The 23,995-nt window shown below is 39.7% G+C and overlaps 1 protein-coding gene across 1 annotated transcript in view; it reads left to right on the top strand.

The window, feature by feature from the left end:
- LOC134337159 (uncharacterized) overlaps positions 1-23,995 on the top strand; it is a 120,435-nt gene that overhangs the window by 11,445 nt on the left and 84,995 nt on the right. The window contains exons 4-8 of the mRNA XM_063032002.1: positions 4,006-4,176; positions 10,905-11,120; positions 14,040-14,202; positions 15,939-16,044; positions 20,523-20,618. Coding sequence (XP_062888072.1) covers positions 4,006-4,176; positions 10,905-11,120; positions 14,040-14,202; positions 15,939-16,044; positions 20,523-20,618 — 752 coding nt within the window. The remainder of the gene's footprint in view (positions 1-4,005; positions 4,177-10,904; positions 11,121-14,039; positions 14,203-15,938; positions 16,045-20,522; positions 20,619-23,995) is intronic.

Genomic DNA, 23,995 nt, shown 5'->3' with positions numbered 1-23,995 from the left:
CGAGGACATAAAGATCCTAGCCAGAGGCTCAGCCATCTCTTCCCTTGCCTGGTGGAGCAGCCTGGGGAATATTCCACCAGGTCCCAGGGACTTATCCGTCCTAATGTATTTTAACAACTCCAACACCTCCTCTCCCTTAATATCAACATGCTCCAGAATATCAACCTCACTCATATTGTCCTCACCATCATCAAGTTCCCGCTCATTGGTGAATACTGAAGAGAGGTATTCATTGAGGACCTTGCTCACTTCCACAGCCTCCAGGTACATCTTTCCACCTTTATCTCTAATCGGTCCTACCTTCACTCCTGTCATCCTTTTTTTCTTCACATAACTGAAGAATGCCTTGGGGTTTTCCTTTACCCTACTCGCCAAGGCCTTCTCATGCCCCCTTCTTGCTCTTCTTAGCCCCTTCTTAAGCTCCTTTCTTGCTTCCCTATATTCCTCAATAGACCCATCTGATCCTTGCTTCTTAAACCTCATGTATTCTGCCTTCTTCCACCTGACTAGATTTTCCACCTAACTTGTCACCCATGGTTCCTTCACCCTACCATTTTTTATCTTTCTCTCCGGGACAAATTTATCCCTAACATCCTGCAAGAGATCTCTAAACATTGACCACATGTCCATAGTACATTTCCCTGCAAAAACATCATCCCAATTCACACCCGCAAGTTTTAGCCTTATAGCCTCATAATTTGCCCTTCCCCAATTAAAAATTTTCCTGTCCTCTCTGATTCTATCCTTTTCCATGATAATACTGAATGCCAGGGAGCAGTGGTCACTGTCCCCCAGATGCTCACCCACTGAGAGGTCTGTGACCTGACCCGGTTCGTTACGTAATACTAGATCTAGTATGGCATTCCCCCTAGTCGGCCTGTCAACATACTGTGACAGGAATCCGTCCTGGACACACTTAACAAACTCTGCCCCGTCTAAACCCTTGGAACTAATCAGGTGCTAATCAATATTAGGGAAGTTAAAGTCACCCATGATAACAACTCTGTTATTTTTGCACCTTTCCAAAATCTGCCTCCCAATCTGCTCCTCCATATCTCTGTTGCTACCAGGGGGCCTATAGAATACCCCCAGTAGAGTAACTGCTCCCTTCCTGTTCCTGACTTCCACCCATACTGACTCAAAAGAGGATCCTGCTACATTACCCACCCTTTCTGTAGCTGTCATGGTATCCCTGACCAGTAATGCCACCCCTCCTCCCCTTTTTCCGCCCTCTCTATCCCTTTTAAAGCACTGAATTCCAGGAATATTGAGAATCCATTCCTGCCCTGGTGCCAGCCAAGTCTCTGTAATGACCACTACATCATAATTCCATGTATGTATCCAAGCTCTCAGTTCATCACCTTTATTCCTGATGCTTCTTGCATTGAGGTACACACACTTCAGCCCTTCTACCCTACTGTCTTTACACCGTTTATTCTGCTTCTCTTTCCTCAAAGCCTCTCTGTATGTTAGATCTGGCTTTACTCCATGCACTTCTTTCACTGCTCTATCGCTCTGGGCCCCATCCCCCTCGCAAATTAGCTTAAACCCTCTCGAACCATGCTAGGAAACCTACCTGCAAGGATATTGCTCCCCCTCGAGTTCAGGTGCAACCCATCCAATCTGTACAAGTCCCACCTTCCCCAGAAGAGATCCCAGTTGTTGTTATAAGTCAGTTGTTGGAAAATTGGTGAGAAGCAAAGTTGACTGTGAGAATGAAATAAAGTCAAAATGAGAAATATTGGAACTTAGTTCAAAATGTCAAGAGATTCTGTAGATACTAGAAAATGTCAACGTTTGCCCTCTAGAATAACAATCCCAATCCTGAAGCCCCTCTGCCTCAGTGCATAACCTTCCGTAGGGTGGCCATAGATATGACTACTGTCTCAGTTCGTCCCACATTTTCACTATTTGGTTCTGATCCCTGTGCAATGTTTTGTTCCAGTGCATTGAATTAGGTTCAGAAGTATGAATGCTGCCTGAATTTCTTCTCTAGGTTCAAAAGCAGTGAGAGAAAATATACATGGACCTCAACTGAGGTCCAGCTGACATCAATTGATGGACATGGTGCTAATGAGGGCTGAGATCCTCCTGCTCCATGGCGCTCAGTTTTGGTGCAAGTACTTTAGCATCTTGGAGTGGCAACTTTTACCCATTTCCCTTCCTGGTGTAAGTAAGTGTTCTGTGGGGTTCTATTCACAATGCAAGATGGCTTCTACAATCACAATAGAAAGCGGTTTCACATTAAATTAGATGCATGAATAATAATGGCTCCAATTCTGAGTAGAGTGAAATGGCCTTTTTGTTTTTTTCAATTTAAACATGTATCAGATTCTGAAGAAAGATGGTTTACAATGTTTACAAAACAAAGCTTTAATTTAAAAAATTACTATAAGTCATTTGCCAGTTGAGTTCATACCAATCATTAATACAGATAGATTTCCAATTATGATGTACTAAAACACTTTCCCTAGAGTCCAGCACACGTAATTCAGGTCAATAACTGTCGTGCCCAGGACACATTTCTGGTAGAATCTTTATCTGCTTTGTTTGGAGCCATAACTGTCCCTTTCCCTCACAGAACAAAAGTGTTTTTAATAATACCATAGGCTCAAACTGAGTATTATTTAAAAGGATATACACATCTTTCTTTCAGCCATAGACAGACTGCAAGAACAAACCTCGCTAGCCCAGGCTCCCAATCACCCCATCCACACACCCAGGCTATTTTAGCAGGGTGATCCCTGAAATTAAGTGGCCAGAAATGAAGGAGGTATGTTGCTGAAACAGAAATTATACCCTTCCCACGATATCAGAAACAAGTAAAAGAGGGAAAAGAACGAGGAGGTAGTTTTTGCAGGAATGTGCCTGGGAAGGATCACTAAGGGCAGGAGTGTCCTCAGCAAATGGCAGTGATTTGGAAACCTTCAACTCTGGTTCAATACCCCTTCCAAGCATAAATCCTGAGGTCATACCAGAAATGAAAGGTTCCCCACTTTGCTACTGGGGCTATTCTTGATAATTCCATAGCAGCAATGAGCAGCAAAGTGTTTCATCAGAGATAACCTGTGAGGGATCAGAGGCAGGGTTTCTGAGAGTAAACCCAGACTTTACTGCAAGAATAAACACCTGTTTGGTTGCTAGTTAAAAATCTCAATGTCTAGACAAGAGTCACCCTCTCAGAAACTTTTTCAGAGGATTCCTACAGGCTGTTCTTTCTAAGGTGAGCTACATCATGCCTTTATGATACTGCAAATTTAAGATTAGCTCCACTGAGAAAATAAGAAGTATTTTTTGATAATGCAGCAATAACATTCACAACTGGAGCTGGCATTTGACTGTGGTGCAGACATTTGAAGAGGGCGCATATGCCTACAGCCTCCTCCCTAGCAAATTCTGCCATGAATGCCCTTTGTAGAAAGAAGTTGTTACCCATACAAAAACTTCTTCATTAACTTGGGTTGGTTCCACTCTCCATACCTCACACCACCTTCCCTGGGTGACTTTGCCAGACACTTCACCCATTACTGTAGCACACATTTATGCTTTACCAATATTCCCCAGTAGCTCTTTGAGTGTGGCTGTATTGTGGCATGGCCCATTAAACTTCTTGATTCTAGAAACATGTCGCAATTACAAGAAACTTAACCCCCGGGTACCCTCAGCTCCTGAAACATGAAGGAGCTTGTTAGTGAACATTGAAAAGCTGCTAAAAAAAATCTGTTTTTGGAAACTGTTTTAGAGGAACCATGATTGTTGTTTTAACACCAAAAGATGATGTAGGTAACTTCTAGATCAAAGTAGCTATAAACACTTTGGATTGTTCTTGCCTGACAACCCGGCTTCCAGTCAAATGGTATGCAGGAGCACAAGAGTGCTTGACGCTCTCATCTCTCCTGATATTCTAAACTAAATATTGGTGCTTTGTAACCCCAAGAGGTTTCCTATCCTCCTCCATATTCTTCATGATCTATTACTTCAGTATCATTGCAATTGTTTTTCTAGACCAATGAAGAGTTCAATGCACTCATGAATGGTTTCCTCAGTAACAAAGCTGAAAATTCAACTGAGGAAGAAGATGAGGAGTTCGATTATGATGAAAATGAAGATGGTTTTGAATTGCCAAGAACTGTTGACTGGAGGTCAAAGGGTATGGTTACGCCAGTGAAGAACCAGGTAAGTATTGGAAAACAACAGTCCAGCCGTACTTGATGTTCTAATGATGTCTTTTAGGAACCAATGAGGATAACGTCTTATTTATCTGAAAGTCCTGCCCTAATTGCTAGATAATTCTACTGCTGACTACTGAGTTCAGCCACACACATGGAGTCATGCGGTCAGGGTAAAATTTATCCTCAATCCCACATTGTATTTTGAGAAGGAAGGTATAGTATACATATTCCTACTATAAGCATACTACCCCATGCTTCCCAAAATTAGTTCTTTTCAAGTCAAGGAAGCTGAGTGTCAGATGTGGATTGCAGCATGGATACAATGCTACATTAGGAACATAGAGTATGTTACAAATTCCATTGCAGTTGACTGCATTAGATCAATCCTTAGTACATAGAATGAATTTGTAATTCATTTCAAAATATACTCTTTATTTTGCAGGGTATTATAGATTCTAAGATGCAATATACAGATAGAATTAAAACAAATTAAATCGGATTTTGAATTAAAACCTGGCTATTCTCGAAGTCAACTATGTCATGAGATACACTCTTGATATATCCAAGATCTGCATAAGTACCTTCATTTTGTCCTTGTTCATGAAGCCTTTAACATAAACAGCTCTCAATATTACTTAACTAAGCTTCACATTCCATTTCCAAGCAAGTTAAAGTAGTTGGTAAAGGCAGTAAGAAATGGAATGTTTTTGGGTGTTATATTGAGTTCCATAGTGTCCACAGGTCCTACAGCCACAATGTCCATGCTGTCTATTGTACCCACCTAACTGACACTAGGTCTATAGCTTCAGGATCTCGGCAAAAGAAGTATTTGTCTAGTTACACCTTAAATGTTATGGGAGTATCTACCTTCACCATCTCTTCAGACAGCACATTCTAGACCACAACCATCATCTGAGTGAATGATATCCCCTTCTGAACCTCCTCACTCTCATCTTAATCCTGTATCACTTATCTTCGACACCCCTACAAGGGCTTAATGAGTAGAACCATTGCCTCATGGCACCAGAGCCCTGAATTCAATCCTGACCTCGGGTTTTGTTTGGGTGGAGTTTGTACCTTCTCCCTGTGACCACAGGTTAATTGATTAATTGACCAATGTAAACTGCCCTGGTGTAGAGGTGAATGATAGAAACAGAGAAGTCAATGAGAATGTAGGGTTAAAACATAAAATTTAAAAACTGAATTTCTGTAGGATTAATGTAACTGGATGGTTGATGGTCAGTTCAGACTCATTGAGCAAATAGGTTTGCTTTTGTGCTGTGTCTCTATGATTAAGGGCAAGGCCATGGCTGTAGTCCAAGATGAGATTACTGAGGGATTGACCGGAGAGGTTTTTGGGTGGAGCTGAAAGATATGAAGGCAGAGGATGCCTTGTTGAGATTATGCTAAAGGCCTCCTAATAGTCAACAAGAATCAGAGAGACAGATATGTAGGGAGATTGCAGGAAGTTGCAGGTTATCAAGACTGGGACTTCCATAGTGTTAAGGGCTTAGATGTTGTGGAATTTATTAAGGAAAGTGTGCAGAAAACTTTCCTCAGGCAACATATAGAAGGCCAAACTTGGGAGAGGGCAAAGTTTGACAGGTGAGTGGGGGTGCACTTGTGACTGGTGACCATCGTTCTATTAGATTTAAACTAGTTATAGAAAGGACCATGAGTTCTAAACTGGGGCAAGGCAAAAGTTGATTAGAATAGGCAAAGGGACATCTGACAAGTACAAGGCTTTTAAAATAAGGCATTGATTCAAGATCTGCGTGTTTCCATTAGAGTAAAGCGTTATGGGTGTAGGGAACTCTGGATAAAAGGAGGCATGAGTCAGCTACAGGCAGCTGGAGTCCAGTGAATCTCTGGAGGAGTATTGAGGATGTATGGGTATACTCAAGAAGGATGATATAAGAGTGAAAAGAGGACATGAGATAGTTTTGACAGAAAAGATTAAGGAGAATCCAAAGGCAAAGGGGAGAAAAGCAACTAGAAAACAAAAATGGACCTCATGCCAGAAGATAGTCCTGGGTATGACTCTAAACTGCAACCGGTGATGAGGATCTGATTGGGGACTTTCAGAGCTTTGGGGAAAGTGGAGTTACCCCTTAGTCATTCATTCCTCCCAGGGCCACTCTGACCTGGAACGGTAGCACCTGCAAGGGTTCCTGCTCAGGATATGAGCAAAGGCCAACCGCAGATCCGGCAGGTTCAGTAACTGAACTTATGACGGAGAAGGTGGATCAGCTAGGACCTCAAATGTCAACAGCTATAGTACAGGTGGATGAACATTTGGGAAGAGAAATGGCAATTTCTTTAGCTCGCCCAACGGAAGGCAACAGCAAACCACCATTGCTAGATACCAAGTTTCCTAGAATCTATTTGCTAAGAAAACAATGGTCAAACTCTCAAAACGTATCACACAACAACAGCATCAAGAAGATCTTCAAGACAATTCTGAAGATGCTTCGCTCGGTAGGGTTAATTCTGGGCAGCAGGGGATCCCTGACTGTCATCAGGCTACTGCTCATAAAATTCAAGTAACACAAAAGAAAATTATTTCTACTTGGAATGTAAGAACCCTATATCAAGCAGGAAGATTGGACAATGCGATAAATGAAATGGAAAGACCAAAGATTAACATCATGGGAATTAGCGAAGTTCATTGGATAGGTGCTGGAACATGTCAGAATAGAAATAAAATGCTAATTTATTCTTGTGGAACATCCCATACTAATGGAGTAGGAATTCTTATGGATGAAAACATGGCAAAAAGTGTTTTAGGACATGGGGCAATATCAGAGAGAGTGCTCCTTGTTAGATTCAGAGGACAACCATTTGATTTAGCAATTATACGGGTATATGCACCAACAACAGATGGAACAAATGAAGATATAGATAAATTCTATGAAGAGCTCGAACAAGCAAAGAATGGATGCAAATCTCAAGATATTGTTATTGTCATGAGAGATCTAAATGCTAAGGTAGAACAAGGTGCAGATGGAAATACCATAGGAAAATTTGGACTAGGGGAAAGAAATGAAAGAGGTGAGAAATGGGTAGAATGGTGCAAGATGAAGAATTAGGTCATTATGAATACCTACTTTAAAAACCATCCGAGACGCTCGTGGACCTGGAAAAGTCCGGATGATAACACTAGAAATCAAATTGACTTTATTACTATACACCAAAGATTTAGAACCTCAGTGACTCAATACAAAACATATCCAGGTGCAGACTGTAACAGTGACCATAACCCAGTAGTATGTCATGTAAAATTAAAACTTAAAAAACTAAAGAAGCAAAAACCTGAACAATCCCTCCACTACTTGCAATTAATTAAAGAAGAAAACTTAAGACAAATCTTTACAATTGAAGTAAGGAATAGATTTCAAAGTCCAGAAATAGAATCTGTCGAAGATGACAGCAATCATGTAGAAATGAAGTTTAGCTCTCTAAAGGATGCTTTGGTAGAATCAGCAAAGTCAGTGATTCCTAAAAAAGAAAAAAAAAGCACAAAGAATAAATGGATGACAGATGAAATCAAAAATCAGATGGAAGAAAGGAGAAAGAAGAAAACAAATCCTATAGAATATAAGTCCTTAGATAATAAAGTTAAAAACTTATGTCAAAAAGCCAAAGGAGAATGGTTAAACCAAGAATGTGAGCAAATAGAAAGAATCCCTATTACTGATCCAAAAAGATTACATCAACAAATCAAGAATATTACTGGTAAAAAGCTCCTCTGTTCTTCAGGTTTGAAAGCAAAGGACAGTACCATTATCATGGAAAAAGATGAGATTATGAACAAGTGGACGAGTATATCCAGGAATTGTTTGAAGATGATCAAGGCAAAAAACCAGAAATTAAGAAAAACATTGAAGGTCCAAGTATTTTAAAATCTGAAGTTTATAATGCAATAAACAAGATGAAGAAAGGAAATGCAGCAGGTCCTGATAAATTAGTAATAGAACAAATTATAGCCCTTGAAATATGGAATTGAAAAACTTACTGATTTAATCAATGACATTTATGAGACTGGAATAATACCAGAAGAGATGAAAAAAATCAGTATTTATCACTCTACCTGAGAAATCTGGAGCAATAAAATGTGAATTACATAGGACCATAAGTTTAATGAGTCATATCACAAAGATACTTCTAAGAATTTTGATGACAAGAGCTGAAAGTAAGATACAAGCTGAAATAGGTAAAGAACAATGTGGTTTTGTGAAAGACAAAGGTACAAGAAATGCAATATTGATGTTAAGGATACTATCAGAACGAGCTATTCAAGTGCAAAAAGATTTGTTTGTTTGTTTTATCGACGACACAAAAGCATTTGATAAAGTGAAGCACAACAAGTTATTTGAAAGATTACAGAAAACTCTAGATCTAGATTCGAAAGACCTCCACCTAATCAGAAATCTGTACTGGGAACAAACTGCCGCTGTAAGAATAGATGGAGAAGTAAGTCAGTTTACAAAAATCAAGAGAGGCGTTAGACAAGAGTGTGTGTTCTCCCCTGAATTATTTAATGTGTACAGTGAAACAATATTACAAAAAATAGGAGACATCTTGGGAATCAAAGTTGGCAGTGAAAACATCAATAATTTCAGATATGCGGATGACACTGTTAACTGCAAGTATGGAGCAAGAACTACAAAACTTAATTGATATAGTTGTTGAAGAAAGTGCAAAAATGGGTCTATCTATCAATTGCAAAAAGACAGAATGTATGGTGATATCCAAAAAGAAGGAGAATCCTATCTGCAGGCTGAAAATAAACGGGGAAGACATAAAACAATTTCAGAACTTTTGCTACTTAGGAAGCTGGGTGAGATCAGATGGCAGGTACAACATGGACATCAAAAGAAGAATAGGGATGGCAAAAGACACCTTTATGAGAACGAAGAGTATACTGACCAATACTAAACTAAGCATGACAACCCGCCTCAGAGCACTGAAATGTTACGTTTATCCAGTTATGTTATATAGCTCAGAATGTTGGACAATATCTAGTAACATGAGGTTCTGTAGCAGCAGAGATGTGGTTTATGAGGAGGATGCAAAGAATATCATGGACGAAACGAATATCTAACGAGGATGTCATGAACAGAGCAAACACAAAAAGAGAAATAATGTATGAGATCATGAAAAGGCAACATAACTTCATTGGACATGTGATTAGGAAAGAGGAGTTAGAATGCACAGTAATTATGGGAAAGATTGACGGGAAGAAAGAGGAAGACAAAGACAAATGATGATGGAGACAGCAGCTAGAGAACTGGAAATGAATACCAATGAATTGATCCACTTGACCCAAAACAGGAGTGTGTGGGCCATGGCAGTCAAAGCTCAAACTGGGCACGGCACCTGATGATGATGATGATGCCAGATGACCAATGTGGAGCCACAGAAGAGGGAGAGGTCCTCAATGGTTATTACTCCTCTGTTTTTACTATGGAGGAGAGTGTGAAGAATTCAGAGCTTGGAATAGTTAACGCTGATGTCTTAGGGATAGTTGACATTAAGAGAAGAGGAGGTATTAGATGTCTTAAAGTGTATGAAAATAGATAAATCTGCAAGGCCTGATGAGATATTTTCACAAATACCATGGAAAGCTTGAGAAGAAACTCTGGGAGCCATGGCTGAGATACATCTATCATATTTAGCAGCAGACATAGTGCCAGGAAACTGGAGGGTGGCTAATCAGCTGCCTGATGGGTTGCAAAAAAAGAACCTTGGAATTACAGACCATTAGATCCAATATCTGTGGTAGGTATGTTACTAAATGGATTTGTGAGGAATAAGATACAAAAGCATTTGAACAGACAGGAACACAAGAGATACAGCAGCCTCTGTAAATCCAGAGCAATGCACACAAAATGCTGGAGGAATGCAGCAGTTCAGGAAACATTGAAGAAAGTGAATAAGTAGTTGATGTTTCAGGCCGAGACCCTTCATCAGCTCTGGGGAAAAGAAAGAGGAAGTAGTCAGAATAAGAAAGTGGTGGGGGGCGGGAGGAGTACAAGCTAGGTGGGTAGGGGAGAGGAATGAAGTAAGAAGTTACAGGGGATAGATGGAAGAGGAAAAGGGCTGGAGAAGAAGGAATCTGACCTCTACCAAATCTGGTCTTATTATTCCTATGGCACCAACTCTATCATCTCTTGCCATCAGTGCCACCACATTCTCTTTCTAGCCACCAGTCCTGTCTCCACCCTGTGATCCTCTCGCTTCATATCCAATACATGCAGAAGCACCTTAATGAGAAAGTTCTCCACCAGTTATTCTTAATGACACATTGGTAACTTTAACATTCTTATCTCCTACACCATAAATTCAGTCTGGCTCTGGACTCCCTTTGGTCTCTTTTTGATGTGGCTCTCATGTTGATCCAGAAATGAGTTGATATGTTCCAGCTTTTCCTCTGACTCTCTTTGTCAGCAGAGAGAACTGGGTGTCCAGAAGCACGCTAACCTACAGTAATGCTGATCTGATGCCTCATATATTTTTCTGTATTAATCACATCTCTGTCCAAAAGAACAATGGTAGACACGCCACTTTCATAACTCTGATGTTCATAGTCTCTGGGAGTCTCTAAACATTTCCTAAAAGAAGGCAGGTTGGTTTATCCAGTGTAGAACTGTACTCCATCTCAGTAAAAATGAAAATGATGTGATGTCAACATTGGATTGTTTTTAGTGTGACTGTGTTTCTGATTTCCAGGGACCATGTGGCTCCTGCTGGGCCTTCAGTGCAGCTGGAGCCCTCGAGGGGCAGTGGAAAAAGAAACATACACTTATTTCTCTGAGTGAACAGAACCTGCTGGATTGTGATAATGGATCTCACGGATGCAATGGAGGATATATGGAAAGTGCCTTCCGGTGTATATGGAGAAGAGGTGGCATAGAAGCGGAAACCACTTATCCCTATCGAGCACAGGTCAGTCTCTTTTCAACATTTATTTAATTTGACCAGGTCACTAACAGTGTTCGCTGACAAAGCATAACATATGTCCAAATGGGATGTCCTCTCTATTCAGATACATTCCTTGGTTGAGGAGATGAGAAGATATTATAATGAGTACCTTATTATAAGCATAGTTATTTGCAAAGAGATTTATCCATTAAGAATAAAAATGGAGTCATTATTTGACAAATTCAGAGTTTTGTTCATTGAGTTTAAATCAAGAAATAATCTCTTAAATTGTCAGGTAACCATTATGCAATTAAATGTATTATATTCAATAAAAGTTAATCTCCTGTTTCTCCAAATTCCTACATGATACATGTAGTCTGAAATTGTATTTGTGTTCAGCTTCAAATGGTCTATCAGAAACAAAATAAAAGTTCTGAGGACGCTATACTTTTGAAAAAAAAAGTTGTCAACTGTAATGATTAAAGGTGTTCTCAGGTAAATATTTATACCATTGATCTTTAGCACTGATGCTGTTTCTACAGTGGTACACCCCCTGCTATCGAAATCACTCATAGGATTAGAATTATGTGCTATCCTGACTGGTACACCACAAACATCTCCTGACTGTTTTTACCAATACCATGTAGCCTCAGCCTCCTTAAAATTGCTCCCTCGGCAATTCTGCACACTCATCTTTGAATTCCTTACCCGCATTATATACAGTATGTTTTTATCCTGTAATATGTTGCCAGGGCTGATTCAATGCAGTTTAGTTTTTTCTGTCTCAGCACCTTTTATTGGCTTCTGATATCCTAACTGTTGATATTTATAATAGCTCTGATGTGTTGTGATATTCAAAAAAATGTCTGTAGTTGCTGTAAATACCTAATATAAACTGAAGAAGCTGAAAAAATCTCAGCAGGTCAGGCAGCGTTTGTGGAATGGAAAACCGAGTTATTGAGTTTGGTTCAAAGCCCCTTCATTCCAACAAAAAGTAATTGACTTGAAACATTAACTTGTTTTCTCTTTCCATAGTTACTGCCTGACCTGCTTGGTGCTTCTGACATTGTCTGTGTTGTGAAACTTGTCAGGCTGTCCGATGTGCATGCTGGTTTCATGTAGGCAAAATACTACAAGAGAGTATTAGAACAAGAGAGACACTAATAACAGCTTTGGTGGAACCTGAGGAACATATTCACCATTAATTAGTAATTTAGTTGGTTTATTATTGTCACCTGTAGTGAGGTAAATGCTAAAAAAATCATTTTTTTACATCCCATCCCCTACAGACATTTCACCAGATCGGTATATTAGGGTAGTACAAGGGACAAGTCATAGCAGAATGTCGAATATAGAGTTAGAGTTAGACAGTAAGGCTCATGACCAGAGAATATTTGAAATTTACAACCCTCTTCAGCTTCTTTTGGTCCTGTGCAGTAGACCCATCCCCATACCAGACAGTGAAGCAGCCTGTCAGAGTGCTCTCCATGGTACAACTATAGAAGTTTTTGCGTGTATTTGTTGACATAACATATCTCTTCAGACTCCTAGTAAAGTATAGCCGCTGTTTTGCCTTCTTTATAACTGCATCAATGTATTGGGACCAGGTTAGATCCTCAGAGATCTTGACACCCAGGAATTTGAAACTGCTCACTCTCTCCAATTCTGATCCCTCTATGAGGATGGGTATGTGTTCCTTCTACTTACTCTTCCTGAAGTCCACAATCAGCTCTTTGTCTTACTGACACTGAGTGCCAGGTTGCTGCTACAACACCACTCCACTAGTTGGCATATCTCTCCTGTACGCCCTCTCGTCACCCCCTGAGATTCTACCAACAATGGATGTATCATCAGCAAATTTATAGATGCTATTTGAGCTATGCCTAGCCACACAGTCATGAGTATAGAGAGAGTAGAGCAATGGGCTAAGCACACACCCCTGAGGTGCACCAGTGTTGATTGTCAGCAAGGAGGAGATGTTATCACCAATCTGCACAGATTGTGGTCTTCCAGTTAGGAATCTGAGGATCCAGTTGCGGAGGGAGGTACAGAAGCCCAGGTTCTGCAACTTCTCAATCAGGATTGTGGGAATGATGGTATCAATATTGATTATAACCGATGTTTTGATGACAAAAATCGGCCATCTTCATCAGGGATGATGCCTGGGCATATCTAGTCCAGTGGTACTTATACCCCTGTAGTCCATCCCTCCTGATTGGTTAGTCCTCATCCAATCAGGTTCCGCTTTCCCACCTTGTTTACAATCGAAAATGGAGGAGGTGTTACTACCCATCCTTAGTAATTGTGGTCTGTTGGTCAGGAAGTCAAGGATACAGTTGCAAATGGAGGTATTGAGTCACAGGTCTAGGAGTTCGGAGACGTGTTTGCAGAACTATGCTATTCAAGGCAGAGCTGTAGTCAATGAATAGTAGTCTGAGGTAGGTGTCTTTGTTAACCAGATGCACCAGAGATGAGTGTAGGGCCAGGAAGATGGTCTCCACCTTGGATCTATAAATTGAAGAAGGTCAATGTTGTCTGGGATATTGGAATTGATGTGTGCCATGATTAGCCTCTCAAAGCACTTCATGATGGTGGGTATCAAAGCCACCGGAAAGTAGTCATTAAGGCACAATACCTTATTTTTCTTTAGTACTGGGATGATGGTGGGCTACTTAAAACAGTTTGGAACCTTGGATTAAAGTAGGCAGAGGTTAAGCATGTAATCATTGTTATAAGGAGACCTTTCAATGTTTACCCTGTTCCCAATTTTTACCCTTTTCAGTTAAATGTTCAAACGGTGGTTGTACCTTCAATTTCCAAAGCTTGTATGAGCCTAAAATTGGAAAAGCTAATAAAATTAACAGCATCCATATTACTGGCACATTGAAAAACACCATGTTGCTCTAATAAACTTCAAAATCTAATGGTTAATTTATAATTTAGAAGAGAAGTTGCAAATTTCAAAGAAGTAGAGCCGTGGCCAAGCTCCGAAATTACCGAAGAGTCAGACGATGTGAACCTTGTTTAGCAATAGCAGTAGCAAGAGCTGGACCAATTGCTGTTGCCATTAATGCAAGACGTAGATCCTTCCAGTATTACAGACAAGGTAAGCAACAAGAATTATTAATGATAGGCCTCACTTTCCATTCCAAGATTTATATTCACAACCATATCTATGTAAACAGATGCTCTGTCAACTTTCTTATGTCAGCTATTCCCATTGAATAGTTATAATGGGAAAAAGACTTACATGTCTATCTGCTTTTACTATCCCAGTGGCATATGCATTCTGGTCCTGTTGAAAGTTGCCTGTCCATTCCAGTGTTCCCATTTACCAACACCTCCTTTTGGTGTCAGCACTTCTTTCCCTCTCCCTGAATGGAAATTTCACAAGACCTGCACTCTCTATCTCCTATCATCTTGTCTATCCATTTCATTCCAGAGAAGAACATGTCAGTAAACACTGAAATCACCCTTTCACTTTATTCAAAACCTGCAGCTTAAAGATAAAGAAAGATTAGCCTACAAAATCAATTAGTACATGTTCCCATTCCTTCTTATCCCCCAAGCTCCTGTGAGGGATAGATGGGGCCAAGCTCAGTCTCCTGCTGACTCAGATATATCCACAAGAAGATGATAGATCTTGGATTAATTTTATCTCAAAAAGTCAAGCAATGATTTTCATTCATGTGCCTATCTAAGAGTCTCTTAAATTTCCTTACAGTATCTGCCTCTACTACCTCCCCTGGCAGTGCATTCCATGCACCCACCATTCTCTGTGTATAAAACCGATATTTAGCATCCTCCTATACTTTTCTCCAAACATCTTAAAGTTATTTCCCCTCATATTAGCCATTTCTGCCCTAGGAAAAAACCTTTGGCTGTCCATTTTGTTTATGTTTTTCATCATCTTATACATCTCATCTTATTGTGACATCTCAACCCCCTTTGCTCCAAAGTGAAAATCCACACCTTGCTCAACTTATTCTCAGAAAACATGCACTCTAATCCAGGCAGCATCCTAGTAAATCTCCTTTGTACCCTCTCTAAAGCTTCCACATCCTTCCTGTAATGAGTCAACCAGATCTGAACCTAATACTCCGAGTGTGGTCTAACCAGAGCTGCAGTATTACTTTATAGCTTTTGAACCCAATCCCTGACGAATGAAGGCCAGTCATATGCTTTCTTAACCACCCGATCAACTTGCATGACAACTTTGAGGGATCTATAGACGTAGACCTCAAGATCCCACTGTTCCTCCACACTGTGAAGACTCCTATCATTAACCCTGTATTTTGCCTTCAAGTTCAACATTCTAAAGTGAATCACTTCACATTTCTTCTAGATTAAACTGGATCTGTTACTTCAGCCAATTATCCACAACACCACCAACCTTTGTATCACCCACAACAATATTGTTGCATCATTCAATAGTATAACCAATGGCCTCTTCAAATTCTTTACTGTAAAGCACTTTATTTTGAGAAAAATTTTAAAAAATTGATCCACAAATTGGATTCAGTGAAGCCAGCATACTGGCTATACTAGCTGTACCATCTGCTGCCTTTTCTATGCTGACTTCTTTGCCGTGCTCCCACTTCTGGCAATCCCCAGAAGCGGCTTAAAAAATATGGCAAACTGAAATCAACAAACTTTATACTGCTATGGAATTGATAACACAGGAGAAGGTTCCTCTTTGAATGCGAGGTGGAATGCAGTTCTAGCATAAGAAATTTTAATTGGAGTAGGTGATAAACGAATGGCAAGATAACAAAGAACAAATTTCAATGGAACATGAGGTTAATCATGTTTTTCAATTATATGATAAATTTTTCCTTCCAGGAGTCTACTATGATCGCCGTTGTGGTAACAGAGTTGTGAACCATGCAGTGCTGTTGGTTGGATATGGCTCATTGAGGGGAAGAAAGTATTGGCTTATTAAAAACAGGTATGTATGGTAAAGGATGAAAGAATAAAGATGAGTGTTCAGCTGATTACCATCTTTAGGCAGCAGAGAAAAGAATGGCAAGATTGATAGATGAACCAAGAACTATGTTTATCAGGAGAAGCTGACAAAGGTGAAACTCTTTCACAAAGCAAACAAACAAACAGGGTGACCTGATGTCAATCTATAAAATTATAAATTAAATGAATATGCAGAGAATGTTTCAATTTGTGGAAATATCTACATCTAAAGCTGTGTAGTATTGCACTGATTTATATATCCATTGGGAAATTCAAAGAATATCTTTATCTGAAGCATGTAAAGAACGCAGAATGTACTATTACTAGGAATACAAAGGATGTAATCAAAGAGAAGATAAACAAATACCTGGGGGAGAAAGTACCAAAAATACATTTAAATGGATGAGTTTCTTGTAGAGCATTGGCATTTGGCTCAAATTATGTTGTAGATGATGTAACTTTGTGACTAATACCAGATAAAGTGTATTTAAGTGGATGTCAAAATTTAATATTGCATTTGGATGGGATTGACAAGGTGTCCTCAATTATATCCAATCCATTTCCCACACTTCCCTCAGTCCTCAGAACCAGGATAGGATTCCTTTTGTCCCTGGCATCCTCCCCATTGATCGCCACCTGCAACTTCCAATATTTCCAACATCTTTCCCCCCTTTTAGTTCAACCATTCCAAAAGGATTCTCCACTCTTCCATTTGTCCCACCACAGGAGATGTAGTTATTCCTCTTCCATCTACCTTCCAAATTCCAAATTATGCATTTCATGTGAAGCAATAAATTGCTCATACTCTCTTCAACTTAACATACCATGTTCAATACTTACTAAAGTGGTTTATTCTACATTGGGTAAACCAAATGAAGATTGAATAATGTGAAACAGAAAACCTGCAATCAGGTCACAAACCTAATTCTGAACTTCTCTTGTTTATCATTTTAATTGTCATCTCACTCCCAATGGGGCCTTTCAATCCTTGACCATCTGCATTATTCCAATGAAGCTCTGAGTAAACTCAATGAACAATACCTTATCTTCTAACCAAGCGTATTATAGCCTCCAGACTCATCAATTTCAAATAGCATTTACTAGATTTATATTTCCAATTTTCTACATTCCTTCAGTAATTTCAAGTAATAGTCAGCATCTACATCTCCCTAGGCAATCACCTCTATTTCATTTCCTTTCTCTTGGTTTCCCAAACCTTCCCTTTTAAAACCTTCCCTTTTATTGTCTCCTTGCTTTTCCCACTTTCTCAGCATCTTGCAGTTTGTTTTATCGCTAACCTTTTCCCAATTCTGACGATTAGTCATTGGTCTGTAGAGTTAGTTCTTTTTCCCTCACCATGGATGCTGCCTGACTATTGAGTATTCCCAGGGTATTCTGTTCTATTTTTGAGATGAATTTATGAGGCCAGTAGTGGATAGGAGTGGTGGAACAACTCAAGGGAATATATTGTAGCAGCGTCTAATGGAGTGGATGGATAGAATGGTAGTTTGCAGCAGGGAGCAAAGGAAGGTGGCAAAGTTAGATGAGGTGAATGGTATTAATGCTTGTTGGCATATTAGAATTGTTGACTGAAACCCACAATAGATGTGTTGAATGGAAAAACAATATTTGGAAACCAGAAAATAAGGTAATCTGTCCATGAGTAGGTTACTAAGCTTTTCCAGCCTGTTCTGTCATTCAATGATCTGCCCCAGTCTCCACACCTATTCTGTGCTATTCCCAGATTCTCAATTTCTTCAAAATGCACCTACCCCATAATAAATAGCTCAAATGATCTATTTTCCATAACACTCCAAGGTAGAGAATTCCAGAGGTTCATTATCCTATTGGTCAGGGCATGAAGGGATATGGAGAGACTGGGAATGTGAAGAAAATTGGATCAGCCATGATGAAATGGTGGAGCAGACTCAATGGGCCAAATGGCCTAATTTTGCTCCTATATCTTATGGTCTATGCCAGAAGAAATTTCTCATTCTCAAATGACTGTTAATAGTCAGCATTTTGATTCCTCTCACCAAAGTACAGGCTTTTTGACGTTAGATTGAGAGGCAGGTGAGTTGCCAGAGGAAATGGTAGAGGTGTGTGCAATTACAACGTTCAAAGGCTTTTTAATGGGTTCATAGATAGGAAATGTTTAGAGTGACATAGGTCAAGTACATGTAAATAGGATTAGAGTAGATTGCCATCTTGAAGACACAAGAGGCTGCACATGTCGGAATGTGGAGCAATAAACAAACTGTTGAAGGAACTCAGTGGGTCATGTGGGGGGACAGGAGTCAGTGGCGTTTCAGGTCAAAATCCTGCATCAGGACTGAGAGTGGAGAGGGGCAGGGGTGAGACAGGGCCAGTCACTGAAACTTGTCTCATGTCTCAAGTCTGGAGCCTCCCACCCTTCATAAGCTTGCTGCCACTGTCAAGTCATGGGCTGCCAGGATGTAAAATTCTTGGGCATGAAACGGCATCTGATCTATCTTATACAATTCAGCTTATGTTCAGCATCACTTCCTTCTCCATTCAAACCAAATCCTGAGGTGTGAAAGAGGTGTAGCCTGCAGCCTGATGTAGTTAAAAATGTCTCCAGGTAACCAGGCAAGATCTAGATAGCATGCAGACAGATATTGTTAATCCTACCTAGTTTCTGATGTCTTCCATTCTCACGCAACTCTAATTTGACACATGGCCCACACTTGGTCCACTGACTAACAAATTATATCAGAGCTCAGAATGAACTTTTTGACTCTTATCCTAACTTTGTTTTACAAAGCATATTGTTATGGTAACATTCTACTCAGCTGCCTAACTCAAATAATCTATGCGCTGAGCCTCTGGCTAGGATCTTTATGTCCTCGTTGTCCACGGGAATGGTACCAGAGGATTGGAGGGAGGCGAATGTTGTCCCCTTGTTCAAAAAAGGTAGTAGGGATACTCCAGGTAATTATAGACCAGTGAGCCTTGCGTCTGTGGTGGGAAAGCTGTTGGAAAAGATTCTTAGAGATAGGATCTATGGGCATTTAGAAAATCATGGTCTGATCAGGAACAGTCAGCATGGCTTTGTGAAGGCCAGATCGTGTCTAACAAGCCTGATAGAGTTCTTTGAGGAGGTGACCAGGCATATAGATGAGGGTAGTGCAGTGGATGTGATCTATATGGATTTTAGTAAAGCATTTGACAAGGTTCCACACGGTAGGCTTATTCAGAAAGTCAGAAGGCATGGGATCCAGGGAAGTTTGGCCAGATGGATTCAGAATTGGCTTGCCTGCAGAAGGCAGAGGGTTGTGGTGGAGAGAGTACATTCAGATTGGAGGATTGTGACTAGTGGTGTCCCACAAGGATCTGTTCTGGGACTTCTACTTTTCATGATTTTTATTAACGACTTGGATGTGGGGGTAGAAGGGTGGGTCGGTAAGTTTGCAGATGACACAAAGGTTGGTGTTGTTGTAGATAGTGTAGAGGATTGTCGAAGATTGCAGAGAGATATTGATAGGATGCAGAAGTGGGCTGAGAAGTGGCAGATGGAGTTCAACCCGGAGAAGTGTGAGGTGGTACACTTTGGAAGGACAAACTCCAAGGCAGAGTACAAAGTAAATGGCAGGATACTTGGTAGTGTGGAGAAGCAGAGGGATCTGGGGTTACATGTCCACGGATCCCTGAAAGTTGCCTCAAAGGTATATAGGGTAGTTAAGAAAGCTTATGGGGTGTTAGCTTTCATAAGTCGAGGGATAGAGTTTAAGAGTCGCGATGTAATGATGCAGCTCTATAAAACTCTGGTTAGGCCACACTTGGAGTACTGTGTCCAGTTCTGGTCGCCTCACTATATGAAGGATGTAGAAGTATTGGAAAGGGTACAGAGGAGATTTACCAGGATGCTGCCTGGTTTAGAGAGTATGCATTATGATCAGAGATTAAGGGAGCTAGGGCTTTACTCTTTGGAGAGGAGGAGGATGAGAGGAGACATGATAGAGGTGTACAAGATAATAAGAGGAATAGATAGAGTGGATAGCCAGTGCCTTTTCCCCAGGACACCACTGCTCAATACAAGAGGACATGGTTTTAAGGTAAGGGGTAGGAAGTTCAAGGGGGATATTAGAGGAAGGTTTTTGACTCAGAGAGTGGTTGGTGCGTGGAATGCACTGCCTGAGTCAGTGGTGGAGGCAGATACACTAGTGAAGTTTAAGAGACTACTAGACAGGTATATGGAGGAATTTAAGGTGGGGGTTATATGGGAGGCAGGGTTTGAGGGTCAGAACAACATTGTGGGCCGAAGGGCCTGTACTGTGCTGTACTATTCTATGACTATGTCTATATTACTTCAAATAATTACTTTAAATAATAATTTCCATTCAAAATCCCCTTTTTGCCAAGTATAAAACCGTGTTCTTCAAGCTGAACATTTTAATAGCACGGTGAAATTAACACAATTTCATTTTTTTTATTTTCCAGTTGGGGAACAACATGGGGTGACAAAGGCTACATAAAGATGGCAAAGGACAGACAGAACCATTGTGGAATAACTAATTACGCACTCTATCCTATTGTGTAACTGCTTCTCAGCCTTTTAGTTAAGATCAAGTGTACTATGTAGTTTTAAAAAAAAAAGAGATCCACCATTCAACCAGAGCTTCAGAACATGGCCGGAAAATCTGTGGAAATTCTTCTGCTTTTGCTTATTAATTTAGCACTGCTGCTTTAACAGTCTATAGCAAATAAAGACCTGTTCAGGGGAATAATCACAGCTCTGTATCTTCTGCTCTGTAGTATAAAATGCAATCTAATGATGTGTTGTTAACTGCAGTCCTGAGTGAGACTCTTATACAGGATGTGATGAGACAATTCATTATAGTGCTGAGAAATTAATAAAAGCTGCTGGCAATTACTTCAACTGTCTGTTTATTATAAGCATATTGAATGCTTTTATACTTATACTTTATACTTTGTCACCAAACAATTGATATAAGAATATACAATCATCATAGCAATATTTGATTCTGCACTTCCCGCTCCCTGGATTACAAATCAATAGTAAATATTAAAAATTTGAATTATAAATCATAAATAGAAAAATTAGAAAAATGGAAAGTAAGTTCGTACAAAAAACCGAGATGCAGGTCTGGATATTTGGAGGGTACGGCCCAGATCCGGGTTTTAGTTCTCATTTACTGTGAATGGCCTTGTTTAATTTAAAGCTATAAGTGTTCTCTTTTGATACCAAAATAATTAATGGCCAAATTGATCAGTGCTTACTCAGCACTTTTCCAGACTGTCAAACTGCATATTAACACAAACTCCATTGAAGAAAATTCAAACAAGATGTGTTGTTTAATCCAGTCCATGGACAAAGCGTTGCCTAAATTCACAACTTCAGATAAAACAGATTATAACCTATTACCTTTAGAAATAATGTAAGAATATGTGATGAGACTGAGACCACTGTGTTAATCAGATAAATTAGATTTGATCAGCATGGTTCAGGAAGTAGAATTTCCTCTCCTCTATATCCTTAGTTCAAATTCAGTGACCTGAGCACAAAACTTACTTCTCTGTTGAGAGAATGGGAGAGTGCTGTTCTTCTAATGAGGAATATATTGAACTGAGGTTCTGCTTAATCATTCTGCTTCAAACCTCTCCACAACTTTGGTCCAAAAATGGACCAAAGAATTTAATTCCAGAGATTTGATGAAAGTGGTATCATTAATATTGGCGGCACATGACCCATTGTAGCTTCAAGGAGCCCTGGAAACCGGACACTAATGGGCAGCAGAGGAAAATACTTCAAACTTTCATGCCTTTCACAAGGAGAAATTGTCATAGTCCTTGGAAAACAAGCATCCCAGCACTTTTCACCTTTTTTAACCAATGGTACCAATTTAATTCAACTTCTAGTTCTCATTACTAAAAACACCCTTTCTGAAATAAATTGTGGTAAACTATCACCACCAACCATGGAGAAACAAGCAAAGGTGAGGCTGGCTCGAAGGATGAGCCGTGCTGGTGCAAGGCAAAGCTGAAGTACAAAGTGTTCAAGATGGGGCCACAGACGAAGTTAGTATCGCCATCAGAGTTGGAGTTGGAGTGAACAATTTGGAGAGGAGTCAATGCGGAAGAGCTTTGATGCCCGTTCACCCAACCTGGGTGCAAGGTTAGATCGTTCCAAGAACTGAGCCAGTTTGGTGAGACCGAAAACGGCTTCAGGCTGGGCTGTGACAGGCCAGGATCCAGGTTCTAGAGCAAGACACTAACGACGACCCAGATAAATAGAAAGCCTGAGTGTCGGGACAAGGGTCGAGCTGATTTCGCTCTTTCCTGCGGTGTTCATTCCTCTGTCGGTGGCACCATGTCTTAGACTATGCTAGAGGCTGTTATCTCTGTGGGTTTCATAGCATTTTGCCCCACTAGTGTGATGAACTGAGATCAAGGCTTGGGCCTACTCGGGGAGTGGATCTAAAGACACAGTCTGGTTCAGAATACTGTTGTTTGCTTCTATTGTTTGCATGATGTGTATTTTTTTTTCTCTTTGCGCAGTGGTTATGGTCTCTTTTTTGAATGGGTTCTTTGTGTTTCACAATCTCACAATCTACAGTACCTCATTATGATCTTGTATTTTTTTGTTCACCTGCACTGCACTTTTTAGTAGCTTTTTCCACAGCATTGTGATTGTTTTACCTTATTCTTCCTCAGCGTTCTGTGTAATGATTCTAATGTATTCTAATCCAATGTTTTATCAGAAGTCAGGAAAGTTACATAAAATTTGTTGCCTCGCAAACTTTTATTAAGCACTAATAGAACAAAGAAAATTGGAAATGAAAGTGACAGAGATCTATTAAGGGGAGGAGGCAGAGGAGAAGCAAAGAGGGTGGAGCAACATGGTCAACTCTTATTATACATAAACATTCCATTCAAATTTGTAGATAAGAGTTAACCAATCAGATACTTCCTATTCCAATAACACAATAGCAATAGAAGCATTAAGAATCATACAAATAACTAATCACTAGGGGGCACATCAAACAATTGCATATACATACTGTAACCACTAGGTTACATGTATACAGGTGGTTATATAAAATACAAGCAGATATATAATCGTTACAAAGAAAATAACGATTAAATAGTCTAATCCAACAATCCCCCCTTGATTCTAAATTGCACACCTGAAAATTCAGAGGCAGACAATTTGTGGTATCTAGATTAAGTATAAATGAAGATTTATATTAGGCTATATACTCTTCAAAGTATTCATATTATTAAAAATCATGGTTAGACAGATTAGTATCCACACTTACGTGAGTTTGAATTATTCTATTAATGATTACTCTTAAACGTAAAAAAAGATGTAAATTATGAGAATGTATATCGGGACATGTAACATAACTCATAATATTGACTAACCCAGCTTCCAAGACTAATTGAATCCAGTCAAAAAAATCCCATCCATCAGATTAATGTATTTTAGTTGCTTTTTTTTTACAAATATGATCAGGTAAATCAGTTATGTCTTCAGACTCATCACATATGTAAGTTTAACCCTCCTTGCCTATGTACCACTTCCCCCCCCCCCCGCTGCAAAGATATAATGCCATACAATTTTGAAGAGCTATCTTACGCATAACAACTATTTTCTGTTGTTACTTTTCCCAAGTTAGCAGTGTCAGTGCTTACCCTTTCTAAACATGCAACAAGGTTTCCAATATCTCTTACAGTATACTTTGCAACACCATAAAATGGGAATAAAATTGTTGCAAAATAATCTCCTTCTGAAATGCCTTGTTTACTTCTAGACTCAGAAGATAAAGGTAAGGTCTACGGATGTTTCACAGCAGAAAGACATATGCTAAATAATAAAACCTTAACCAATTACATAGACGAGAGTTGTAAGTTCCATTTTTGCACATAAAGTATGTGTTGTTCCATGAACA

The sequence above is a fragment of the Mobula hypostoma genome, chromosome 24, assembly GCF_963921235.1.
Source record: "Mobula hypostoma chromosome 24, sMobHyp1.1, whole genome shotgun sequence".
NCBI classification, from domain to species: domain Eukaryota; kingdom Metazoa; phylum Chordata; class Chondrichthyes; order Myliobatiformes; family Myliobatidae; genus Mobula; species Mobula hypostoma.
Note: the sequence above shows the minus strand (reverse complement) of the source record. Positions and strands in the feature narration are given on the sequence as shown.